At 38.4% G+C, this 13,246-nt stretch overlaps 1 protein-coding gene across 5 annotated transcripts in view; it reads right to left on the bottom strand.

Moving 5' to 3' along the window:
- LARP4B (La ribonucleoprotein 4B) overlaps positions 1–13,246 on the bottom strand; it is a 56,527-nt gene that overhangs the window by 21,183 nt on the left and 22,098 nt on the right. For 2 of the 5 annotated variants that reach the window (XM_088052987.1, XM_088052989.1), the window contains exons 1-6: positions 6,969–10,398; positions 4,895–5,042; positions 4,541–4,702; positions 2,376–2,457; positions 1,790–1,926; positions 322–425 (exon numbers count right to left, since the gene is read on the bottom strand). In XM_088052987.1, coding sequence (XP_087909113.1) covers positions 322–425; positions 1,790–1,926; positions 2,376–2,457; positions 4,541–4,702; positions 4,895–5,042; positions 6,969–10,364 — 4,029 coding nt within the window. In that variant the 5' untranslated portion in view covers positions 10,365–10,398. Of the gene's footprint in view, positions 1–321; positions 426–1,789; positions 1,927–2,375; positions 2,458–4,540; positions 4,703–4,894; positions 5,043–6,968; positions 10,399–13,246 lie in introns of those variants that run through there. The other 3 variants (XM_088052998.1, XM_014257417.2, XM_014257413.2) reach the window with 2 other exon arrangements.

Here is a 13,246-nt window from a genome sequence, read left to right as displayed (position 1 = left end):
GTCTATTTAACCAAGGATCTGAGGACCAAGTGCATATAGGTAAGACAAAGTCCAAGAAAATGATGTATCTCTACCAAAGACAGCACTATCAGTTTCTCAGCCCTCTGCAGAACCACAGGTTCTACCACAGTCTTCCTGTGAGAAGCATGCTTCTATCAAAAATATTTCTTACCCAAAAACCCACAATAAACTAAGTTTAAGGAGTGCTGTTAGAAACTAAAAGTGTAGTAAAAAATGTGATGTGCTTATGGAAATTTAGTAGAAATCTAACTTCCAAGTCCTAAGGGAAAAGTATTCTTTTCTGACCAAGGGAACACTTACTTCAATGGGAGTAGATTCAGGTACTTCACGTAAAATCACAATACAGCGATTCTGATTTGGCCGAACTTTTTCCCCCTTTTCATCCACTTGAACTAAAGGCAACGCTAAGAGAGAAAAGACAAGAATGCATTTTAGCTGTCAGCAAACCTAGTAGCTTTGAACTCCAAAAGATGCTGTGAACACAGACTTACAATGCAGAGCTTCAAATATTTTTGAACAATAAGAAACAAGCAGACAATGTTTCTGTTCATCACTTACATGCCTGAAGAACCCTTCCTAGTTTTTTACAAAACTTGTAGCTCTAGCCAAATTCAATCTGAGCAGAGCTTTTCCATTTATAACTGCATCTCTGCACACCCTGGCAATGCCCTTGTAGCTCTCACCAGGTATTCATCCACTTCTCCATTTCTGGAATGCCTCTCTCTTGTTTTGAGCAGACTCAGAAGCACAGAGTTAAGCCAAGGGGGTCTCTTGATCCACCAACACTTCCCTTACCTTTACAGGGGATTAAATGTTTTTGTGATTCCAGGAGAGAACTCCCAGCACACTAGTATAGTTAGTGCCTTTATCCTCCATGGAAACTTCCCACAGAATCCCTCCCAACTGTGCTCTGAGCAAGCTGAAGTTTGCTCTTGCAAAATCTAAAACCTTAGAAACACTCAGTGTGCTCAGCACGACCCCAAACACCACAGTTCTGAGACTGCTGCAGCCAAGGCTTCCACTGGCTGAGAGATTACAAAGCAGGTTTTCTTAGTTTCTGAGTGGTGAGTCCAGCAGTGCCTCATTCCTGGTCGGCACATCTAACACTTGTATGGGGAACCAGTCCTCTGCACATTCCAGAAATTTGATGGATGACATGAGCTGCTGTATTGTTCTTTCAACAAATACCTAAGCCATTGAAATCGACTGTAAGAACTAGGTTTGGCTGACCCAAAGCTCTCGTAAGTGACTCAAATATTGCTCTGTTGGCTTTATTGTCTTCATTTAGGTCAGTAGCAGATGCCAACTCTAAGATCCCCCTCAGAAACAACCCTCAAGGTCTTGGCCCACAGGCTCTCCATAGAGCTTCCATGACTGATGCAGTTGATTTCTATACATTCAAGGCTCTCCTCAAGAGAGCGAGACTCCTCCATCCTTTTTACCCCATCTGTCTTTACAGAACAGTCTAGAGATATCCAGCATGATCCTCCAGTCATGTGAGTTGTCCCACCACATCCCACAACTTAAAATCATTAATTCTTATTTGCACAGATCATTATTCAATAGCTAGAATATGGAGTAGGTGTAATTAAACTATAAACTGTGATTATAACTGTGGTAGCCTAAGTTGCTTGGGTTACTTAATGCCATACAGAGAATCAATGGCATTTTACTGCAGTGCAATAAGAAGGAAGAGATGAAAAATTCAGATTAATAGTTCTGCACCAATAACCAAAATGCCTTCAAGCACAGAGGAACTTTTACTTACATCTCAGCACTTCAACAATCAAATCCATATCAGTACTGAGTTTCTTGACATGATCAAGGTTTGCTACTGTCATTATTGGCATATACTGATCACTGTCCATCTGTGATATAAGGTACATGTCACTGGCAAGATTTTCTCTGTTGGGAGAAAAAAAATAGGGAAATGTCACATATTAACTTTGTCCAATAAACTTGAGACAAAAATTCACCACAAAGTAGAAGGCAGATTCCTTCAGCACTTTTGCTAATTAATGAAAATCACAGGCTTAAACAAAGCTTGCGAAATGGCTTAAGTTACTCAGTTTTAATTATGACCAGTAAAGATTACAAAAATTCACCTTATCTGTAATTGCTTGTAACTACTCTCATTTCAAACCCATGTATTTGCTAGTTTATGCATTAGGCACAGGGGTTTCAGGTAAGCTTTAAGAGGTACATCAGCACAACACATTGAAATTTCTGTGCAGTTTTTTTTTTGAATTCTCATCCTTTCCCACTGAGTTTTAAGTAACAACTAAGAAATATATTAACATACATCCCAAGTTCTTAGTCATCCTCCAGTTTGGTACATTTAGGTAAATACATACCTAGATAAACAGACTTCCAGTGTCTTTTTCAGTAATTCTCGTAAATCTTCCTGACCTTCTGGCTGCAACTGTTCATTTCCACCTAATAGTTAAAATACTTCAGATTAAAAAGTAACTCTGCTATATTACACAATATCTATTTAAAACAAGCCATCATGTCTATTACTGACTACATAACTAGGAACAAATTTTCAAATTCAATGGATGTTCATTATGTTAGTTACCAAGTGCCGAAATTGCATGGCAACACTTTTTATTTGAGACAGAAAAAAGAAACCATGTCTGACTTTACTTGTTAACCTCTGTTCCCAAATACATAAAAATCTGAAGTACTTTTAGAACAACTAAAGCACATTTCAAAGTAAATACTGACGTGATTTGGCTTGTAGATCTGTGTTCTTTTCTCAGGACAGTAACCAATTCCTAGTTGACAAAACCCTGATTAATGCAATGCAAGGGAACAACGCAATGGAGGCACTCCATGCTTCTGGTCTTACTCTAAATTACCAACACATTAATTCAGAGAAGGTTTTCAAAAATATAGCTACGGAATATCAGCAGATATCGAATCTACTAACAACAGATATGTAATCAATTTACAATCTTTTGGTTAAGAAGGCAAAATTAATCTCTTTCTTATATGTGAAAGTTAAAAAATTATCACATGGAACACATGAACTTCATGTTCCATTTTGTTTAGATACAATATACCAGTGTCATCAGAGGGTAAACTCACTGTGTCAGTGGGAGAAGTGTTTAATGATTAGAAGTTCTGCACAGCCTTTAGCAATTTATACATTTAGTAGCATATTGTTCATCTAAATATATATGTATGTAAATGTAAATTAGCTTTTTAGAAGTATTTCATACCAACTGTTGTCCTCTATACCCTTCCCATCACTAACATTCATCATTTTACTCAGCTCTCCTTAGCCTTTCTTCTTCCTAAAGCAACTTCTAATTTTCTCCCACCATGCTGTCCTTCACGTGTCCTACTCTGACGAAAAGAACACCAACACCTGAGAAATACATGTATCACATTCTAGCCACTATTTCCTTTCCCTGTCTCCTCTCTCCTGTCCAAAACCCGGTAAGGACCAAAATCACATGCATTTTTAAAAATAATTACTAAAAAATGAAAGATCAGATTTCAGACTTGTGACCATGTGTCTCTATTCATCAAGTGGAACAGCCCCGACCTGCTGTTCAGCTCTTTTAACAAGAGTCCGATAATGTTGTAAAGTTAACTATTTTGGGTACATAAAAGACATACTGACAAGTTCCAGCATTAATCTAAAGAATACTGTTCTCTTCTAGAGCGTGAGGCACCATTAATCCAATCTTCTGTTCACTGGCTATTTATTATTTAATATTCCCTGATAGTACCCTTAAGTAGAAGGGTCAATGAGAACTTTCAGTTTTTAAATACAAGCAAAGATGATGCCACAACTATGTCTGATTTCAGCTGCCTTGATTTCCACCTATTATGGATGCTATAACGGTAATTTTAAATACAAAATCAGCTAAGCACAATAAACAGACCTGTTGTGAATCTCAAGAAACACCCAGTACATTTGCCTCTCCTCCCCATCCCTCATCTCAGTTCAAATAGTAATCCTACATGCATCTTGCAGACCTTCTGTCCCATTCAATGAGACATATAAGCATGGTGAATCTCAAGGCTAGTTTCCTGAAGTTTCTTAAAACAAACCATCTGGTGTAGACTACAGCTACTATTAACAGTTGCACTGAAATCTTGGAAGTTCATTAAATAAGAATGTGAAAAAGTTAAGACTAAAATGTCACTTATTTTAGCATTTCAAGTATAAAACGGTTCTTTCCCCACATGAACATTAGTACTTGAGACAAACTGTATGTGAATCTCACCTCAGTACCTGACCCAACTACAAACATGTATTTGTTTGATTCTGTGCAGTACCTTGTAAGATGTAAACCAGGAGGAGACAGGTCCCTAAACATGCCTAAGTTTGACTGCAAAAGAGACAGGAATTCCTAGGGTCATTTTAAAGAATGCATATATTGAACAAGAAAACTGGCATAGTTTGGGGGGCTTTTATTATTGTCCAGATGCTCATTGTTCAACTTAAAATACTTGTTTAGTTTGTTTTTAAACTAAGTCCAAGCATATCTTAGCTTTCTCCTACCTGTCTGGGTGGTTTCATGCATAGACTCATACTCGGAATGATCGAGAGCCAAAGGGTTCATATCCGTCTGCTCTGAGCCCGGAACAGCTGGGGACGGCTCCGGCAGCTCTGTCAGCACCGCATTCTGATGCTTTTTGTCACCATCGCCATTGGCATCCAGTCCTGAAGCACACATCACAAACACACTCAAAAAGTGTTCTTTCTAATCACAGTAACACCATAGTTAAAACTAAATCTGAAATAAAGGTGCTTACATACTCGCTTGAAATTTTTTAACAGAAAATTAAAATCGAGACATTGCTGCATCAAGTTTTACCTTCTGCTTGAGCAACAGCCAGAAACTCTTATTCATACCTTCTTTACAAGAGTCTGGAGGCTGGTCAGGTATTTCTTCCCACGTTTTGCTCACGCTACCATCAGTGGCACCACTTGCTTCCAAGTGTAACATATGATTTCCCCACACCTTTGCATTGGGGTTTAACTCAGAAACCTTGGTTGACTCCTGCAAAAATAAATTGATTATGCATTTCAGGGATGCAGAGCAGACATCTGGTGCACAGATACATTCAGTTTCAAGTAACAGTATCAGACATACAGCTCAAAATTTTACTGTCATGCTTTTTCACACCTGAATATATTAATTGAATTCCCATAATCATTTCAGGTATAAACACAACTGAATTGTGGTGCACAGTATTCATTTATCTGATTAAAAACCACCAGAAAAGGCTATCCAAGGAGAACAAATGACAACAAACATTTAATTCTTTGCCTTTGACAGACTAACTCAGCCTGTACTTGACCTAGACTTCAGGCAGTTTTCTAATATACATGTCTGCTTGATGTTGATTATATTACTATTGTATGTTTCTGCAAAATAATACTAAAAAAAAAAATCCAGAAATTACAAAAGTACAGGGATTTTTCTGAAATTATATAAACATGCAACAGTTTTGATGAAACATTATGGAAAACTGAAAGCAGTAATACGTGCATGACAACTTGTTATTACTTTTAGAGGATGAACAGAGCATTAGGACAGAAAGGATGAATAACCAGATCCAGTTAAATCATTCAAAAATAATCTCTTTTAATCTGGATTGGAAATGGACACATTTATTGATTACATATAGTTATATACAACCATCATACAGATGGTCACATCTGTGCTTCAGAGACATTGCTCTCTGCAGTGCAAACATCTACTACAATACTTTTCTAGAGTAACATGAGACTTGTTTTGCTAATGTTTGAGCAAAGTGCATTGGATTATTCTATACCAAGAATATATGTTGAGTGTTCTAATCTAATTACACTGGGAAAGAATACTGCTCATGATAAGACATACTAAAAAAGCTTATTAAAATTTGCTTTCTAAATTTACCAATGCTAGGAACATCACAGTGTTTATAAGAAGGCACTCCAAAACTCCACAAAGCTTTAAATCTTCTTAAACACATGCATTCAAATACTTACTATCACAGCACATAGAAAATATATCCAGAAAATGAAAAAAAGCTTTAGAAATTTTACTTAAACATCTCTTGAATGACAGACTTACAAAAAGCGGAAGTGTTTGACATAACTACTTGCATAGTAAGGATTCAAAGATGACAGCAAGCTCCACCAGTTTCCATTTTTAATATAAGAAGTTCCCAGGAGATAGCAAACAGCCTCGAGTACAATCCACTGCCCACCCTGCAAGTGCTGGGCAAATTCAGAGCAGCTGTTCCAACACAGCCAGTGAGGGGAACAATTTCAGGGAAGCTCAGCAGCGAAGGAAAAGGAGCAGCAGCTGCTACAGGTTGACTTCTGCAGCGTGAGTAAGGCTAAGGCTGGAAGGCACCACTGGAGGTCATCCAGTCCAACCTCTCTGCCTGAGCAGGGTCCACAGAGCACCTCAGGATTGTGGCCACACAGCTTTGCTTGTTTCTTAGCCCAGCTAGCCAAGATCCAGTCTAACTCTTTCCTCTCACTTCTCCTGCAGCCACTCCTCTCTACAGCACTACTCACCTCCAGAAGTGAGCAGAAGGTTTCTTAATTGCTACCAAACAAGAACTTCAGAAAATCCACAAACATTTCTTCCTATACAAAGTTAAAGAGCACTAAGAAAGGTTTGTAGCAAGCTTCCTTTCTGCACACTGTTTATCTTAAGCTCAGCTGGAACTGAGAACCTGCAATCAATTACTTTGCCAATGATTGAACTTTCACACAAAGTAAACAGAACAAAAAAAAAAAATCAATATTCAGCAAAATTTTTGACTTCTGCATTCTGTACAGCATTCAGTTTTCCAAAGGGAAGGGAGTCATCAGGTTCAGGACAAAATAACATCTATTTAACCAATGACACCACAGTTTGACTTAGCTTAGTCAAACTTCTAACTTCAGCTTTAAGGTTTAAGAGCAATCACTTCTGCATAATACTTACAAGTTCATCTTTATCGTGCCATCCCCACGTACCAGCATATTCTGGTGCTAGCAGCTGATATGGGTATGTTTCCACTGCATATGAAGCACCTGTTAAATTTTCAGGTTCATTCTGTAAGTTTTCATTAACTATACACAGTCTGTCGTTCTTCATGGTATCATTAGAAGCTGCATTATTCCATAAAAAGCCCACTAGATATTCACCATTACTAGAAGGAACTGTGTCAGAAAGTAGCTGATTTGTCCAATCAGCATTGCCAGTCTGAAGATTGATGAAATGTGACCACATTTCAACGTGGGGATTTTGTCTGTCCAGGTCACAGGAGTGCTTCTGGTCACTTGATCCATTGTCCATCAGACCTAACACGCACTGCTCTGTGCCTTGCTGAAATCCTGCTGCACCAGGAGAGGCACTGGGTATTTCATAGGAAGGGGTAGCAGCATGTTTGTCTACCTGCTTTGGGTCAACACAAACTCCTAGCTCTTTGTTTGAGAAAATCTTGTGATCTGGCTGAATCTGTTCCCAGCTTGTGGTCAAGTCATTCATCTGAGTATTTAATATGTAACTGGTTTTTTTCAGTTCAGTAGTCTTGGCTTGCAATTGCTTCAAATTCTCCCTGGTGAAAGGTTCTAGATTCTCAGCTGATAAACCAAAACCAGTGAGGTTCTCCTCTGCGTGGATGCTGACACACTTGTTTACTTCACTGTCCTGAAGATTACATTCATTTACATCACATATACTTTTTTCATGAGTTTCTGATCTTTCTTCAGTAAAAGGCCCAACAGAAACTTGAGTGTTCCCAACGTTTGGCTCTGGACTGGCACAGTGACTCAACTCAGGCTCCTCTGCTGGTTTGTCATGCTCATGAAAACATGCATTTTGACACAACAAAGGCAAAAAGTTATGGTCTTCATTTAAGAGTTTACTGGCATCTTCCAGATTTTTAGTGGCATCTTGTAATTCTACACTCCTGTGCATACAACTATCTGTGGCTGCAGGTACACTGGAGTCAGAGGGAGCATTCTGACTGTCAGGCAATCCTTTACTGCAATTGAAGATGCCTTTATCACAATCAGCAATGTTAGCATCCAGATTCTGTTCTACATTTTCTGCCTTGTTATCAATGGACTCATTTAATTTACCTTCAAATTTTGCCCGTTTTACACATTCTGCTACATGCCCAGCTATTTTGGCTGACTCAGTCTCTGCACTCCATTGATTTTCCACTGTGTGGAAGCAACATACATCCTGTTGTTCACCTTGTCTACTGTTCATGTCTATCTTATTCATATGCTCACATTCCACAGACACAGAAGAGACACTGGTTTTATTATCTGAAATTGAGTATTTGCATGCTTTACCTTTATTTTCTAATGACTCCTGTGAAACCTGACACTCTAAGCTGTTTTCCTTTAGGAACATTTCATCTGTGCTTGGATTATGTGCACGAGATGTCATAGTGCCATCACTTACCCCTGGTCTAGCTCTGCTCAAGTTACCAGCTTCCTCGAGCAAGTCACCTTTTAGTTCAGTGGCACTCACACAGATATCTTCCTCCACACCACTGTGGATTGCAGCTTCAGATGATGCCTTGATTTCAGTGTCACCTTTAATGTCATTTTGAAAATCAGAACCTTCCTCCAAGTTTAGCTGTGTTCCAGTCATGTTCAAAGCTTCACAGCTATTCAAATCTGTACCTGTGCATTTCTCTCCCTCTTTCAAGGGTTCTTCAAAACTGCTGTGATGTTCAGTAGAGTCTGGTGAAAATGTTTGGCCATCACCATATGTTCTTTCAAGTGCTTTCTTTTCCACATTTGAGTTTAATTTACTTTCTGCATCCAGAAAGCAGACTTCTTCATCAAGTTTTTTTACATTGTCCATTTTATGTAATTCTAATAATAATTTAAAGTTACCCCCCATGCTCTCTACCACCTGTTCAGGATTTATTTGTTCTACAACACTTGAGGGATGCCTAGTTAGTGGCACAAGTGGTACATCAGAATGATTACTTGCCTCAGTTTTTCTTGAATTAGATACTCTGGTGTTTAACAATACACTGGAAATACAATCACTATTTTTCACCTTTTCTGAGTTAGGGCTGTATTGGTCCTCTCCAGCAGCATCCACAGGCTTTATGGACTCACAAGCTGTATCCAGTGATTCATCCCAACTGGCAGCACTACCCATGGTATACATCTCCTCTTGCTGACTCTCAGGGATGATTTCAACAGGCATTTTTGCTCTTAAGACATCTGTTACTATACTGTCATTATTTAGCCTATGCACCTGACACCTGTCAGTCAGTAAGTTATCAAAAGAATACCGGATGTCTAGGCTGCAATATTCCTTTGTATCCTTTTTCTCCATGTTTGATCTACCATCCTTTTTATACTCAAACAGTTCTTTCTGTGAATTAAACTTGGCTTCCACTTGTGCCAATTGCTGCACTGGAAATTCCTTCCCTCTGTCTAGAGGCCATGCCATGGTGCACATTCCTTCATCAGTAACAGCTGAGTTATCTATGTCTGCTGCAGTCTCTTCGTGCACAGTAGCTGGCACCTCTTCATCCCCTTTCAAATCTTCGGCATCTACAACACAAATGCTGTAAAATTCTTTGTCTTTCACATTTTGACTGTTTTCTACATCAAGACAGGAAAATGCTGGAGACATCTCTCTATATGAACTTGAAACTTTCTGTAAGCTGTCACTCTTGCTGTCTTCAACATTTACTGTTGTTTCATTTTGCCTTGAATGGTCACATGTAACTGCATAATCCTCCAGAGAATTTCTATTTAAGGAAATTTCACTCTGTAAGCCTTTGTCTATGGTATCTGGTACATGTGAGTTAGAAATATGATCAAACAAGCAATGCTCTTGTGCAGCTCCATTTTCATTATTAATATTGCTATTGTTATTTTCTATATTGTTCACATGCTGACCATTACTATTAGGTTTTTTAGGTGCTCTTTTAATAATCTTATCTTTCTTTTCTTTACTTCTCTGCAGACTTCCGTATGTACCAGAGACTCTCAAGAGGTGACTAAAGGAATTAAAGAAGTTAAAAGGTCTGCCATACATCCTCCTAGGGCTCCCATGGGGAGTATTCCCCATGCTGTTATATGATGAATATTTTGCTTTTTTACCCCAAAAGCCAGATTTAGAATCTGATGCTGCACAATCATCACTACAAACATGTTCAATGCCAACTGTCACAGCCACCCCATTAACTGTCCTTCCCACTGTATGCAGGTCCTGGCTTTCCACAGTTCCAAAAATTGAAGATAAAGTTTTACTTATCCTTGACTTTGGTGCTTCCTCTTCCACAGATTTTTGTAACAAGCTGGTTTTCTCCTCACTCGTGCCGTTACTCAATTCTTTACTGAAGCAGCAGCCCATGTTTACTAAGTAGTGTCAGAGGGTCTTCTCATTGCAAATCACCTTCCCCTTTACACTAACTTTCTATGGCTACTGAGGAGACAAGCCAACACCCAACTGCCAAAAATAGCACACTTTAAAACCATGCAGGGGTTCATATGTCATTGCCACTCAAAGTCCAAATCCCAGTTGCTGAGCAATGTTGCAGCATTTCATCATATACACTGTAATATTCAAGCCAAATACTCCTTCTAATGAGATTACTGTTTGTTTAGGAGTATTACTGAGTCTTATGAACTTCTATTGCTTCATTTCCTAAAAAGTTTAGTTCATCCAAATCGTTAAAATATTTAAATGACACCTTTCACAATGTCCATGTGTGTCAGAAACTACTTGTTTTTATATTAATACAATTCCCACCCTCTATACAAGGATAAATGCATTCTGGCTTTACATGTTTAAGTCTGATGTGCAGACCATTTTTTCCTTCTCCTCCCTTCCCCCAGAGCTGAACTTACACCACAATTACTTCTTTAGGAAAACCAGGCTAAAGATAGATAAGACCTCATGTATTCCATTGAGCAGTCATTGTACGTTATCAGAAGCTAATTCTGTTCCAAGCCTTTTTTTAAAATTTGTTATCCGCATGGAAAAAAAAAAGAATACATAATTCCTCAGTGACTTAGCACTGAAGGGGGCCTCAAGATCATTTACCCACTTCATGGTACTGTGACAGGATTAATTATACTTAACCTCAAAAAACACCTGTGTATCCTTTTATTAAAAATTCAGAAATATTTAAAAAATTATTTGACTGAATGCTAGTCCTTCCAAAAGTCTCTCCTCAGTATAGTTTTCATTATTGTACATACATAGACTCCTTCTGACCTTGTCACAACTAAACCATTTTTATACACACGTATTTACATACTGAAATATTTCTATTACTGCAAGTTCTTGTAGCTGCTAATAAAAAGTGCTCCTGCTTCTTCAAATAGGAAAAGCCCAACAAAAGAGATGAAAATACCCAGCAATTTTTTTCTGCTCTAAACAGAGTTCTTCTTTGCCTTTTCATTACCTCACATCGCTCAGACCTTCTCTCAAACTCATTATTATTATTTCAGACTTGGACCCCATACTTCAGAGAGTTTACAGAGTGTACAACAACAGTGCCACTCTACTCTGTTACCTAAAAGATATTGAAAATACGTAAGAGTGTAAAACAAGACAGACTCTTAAACTCTATTTCAAATGTTCCTTCAGAGAAACATTGAACTCAGTGCTATTTTTCCATTGGTTGTGCACCTTACGGCAACTAATATTCCACTAACTCTGACCATAAAAGATTGCTGAATTGGCTAAAAAGTACATCCCCTCTTCAGCAACTCTGCTTTGAAATTGTAAAGTAAGATCAGAGGAAAACTGCCCTCCCCCCGCCCCTTATCCAACCCAGGAAGACTCCAGTGCCTGCAGCTACACTGTTCCTAAGGATAGGAAGTCTGATGCATCATTGCTGCCATCTGCTGCATTTTTTTTGATTCTCCCCTGGGACAAAGTTATTCAACATGCTTGGATCCAGACTGAAAACTATGCCAAGTCACTCCTCTCTTTAGCATTCCCTGGAACTGAGAACAGGGAAAGGGGGAGGGAGTTACTTATAATAGTTTTTTTGAAGAAATGCCATAAGCAAACAATTTAACTGTTTTTAATGTCAGCTTAAAGCCACAGTAGTACTTCAAAAGTTCGCAACTATTCAGAGAACTCCCTTATCAGGTAAACAAATAGCAAGATTTTTCCCTTTGTGATTTAACCAATACTAACTCACGCTTTATAGAGAGGAGCTAAGTGTCTTTAAGAGACAGACCAGGGCAAAGTCCACTTTTCCAGTGCCTTAACAACCACTTCTCCTATCAACTAATGGGAAGAAAAGGGGTGAAGTAGTTGAGGCAAGCAGAAACTTAATCCAGTTTTCCCATACCCTTCTCATGTGCAAAGACACATTTTGTACTTGTTCCTTTGTTTTTATCTTAGGATTCCAGGGATATTTTCTATTTTAAAGCAGCTACAGCGCACATTCATTAAGTCAGATTTCTCAATACTATTTATTGTGGGATCACAACTTTAAAAAAAAAAGGCAATGTGAATTTAAGCAGAAAATACCACTCTTGTTATGCTACATCACCCAAGGAACCCTCTGGCTAAGCTTAACAGTGCCACCAACTTGAAAAGCACTTAAAGTTCATTCTCTGCTACTTGAAAGCCCAGCTCCACTGGGGAATAAATTTTGTTACTTTGTTTTGGGTTTTTTTCATTTATTCATGCATATTTTATCTCTGGTATATTTCTCATCTACTCAAAGCCTAAACAGGTCTTCTGTCTGCATGAAACAAAGTGCTCTGAAGCAGCACTTTCATAACCTGAACAATTTATTTTTTTAATAGGTATTTATTCCTATGTCCTGCACACACCTACACAGAAGGCAAGAAGTCAACATGCTTATTAGCTAGAGTATCCTTATCCATCTTTCACTTCTCCACATACCTATTCTTTGTCAAGGAGTAAGGGTTCATCCCAGATATAGCCTTATAGGCATAAAGGTAAAAACATAATCTAGATTTAAAGATACAATAACACAAGTCAAAACAGTCCTTACAATCTACTGAAATCTAACCTCCTTTATTCTTTTTCTATAATGAAGTCATGCAATTGTTATAAGTCCTGAAGAAACAGTGATTATGCTGCACTCCCAGGCCACACCTGATGCCATGCCCATCTGCAGTTAAAGGAACAGAGAAAAGCAGCATCACAATAGACATTGCAGTGACACTACTGCAGGCTTCTGGAAACAGCTGATCAAATTGCCTAACTCTCCCTCCAACAGACAGATCATGGCTAATGGACTG

Source organism: Pseudopodoces humilis, chromosome 1, assembly GCF_049639895.1.
Source record: "Pseudopodoces humilis isolate 2021_Gansu_Grassland_sample_001 chromosome 1, ASM4963989v1, whole genome shotgun sequence".
In the NCBI taxonomy this organism is placed as follows: domain Eukaryota; kingdom Metazoa; phylum Chordata; class Aves; order Passeriformes; family Paridae; genus Pseudopodoces; species Pseudopodoces humilis.
This window is presented reverse-complemented; position numbering and strand designations above follow the sequence as displayed.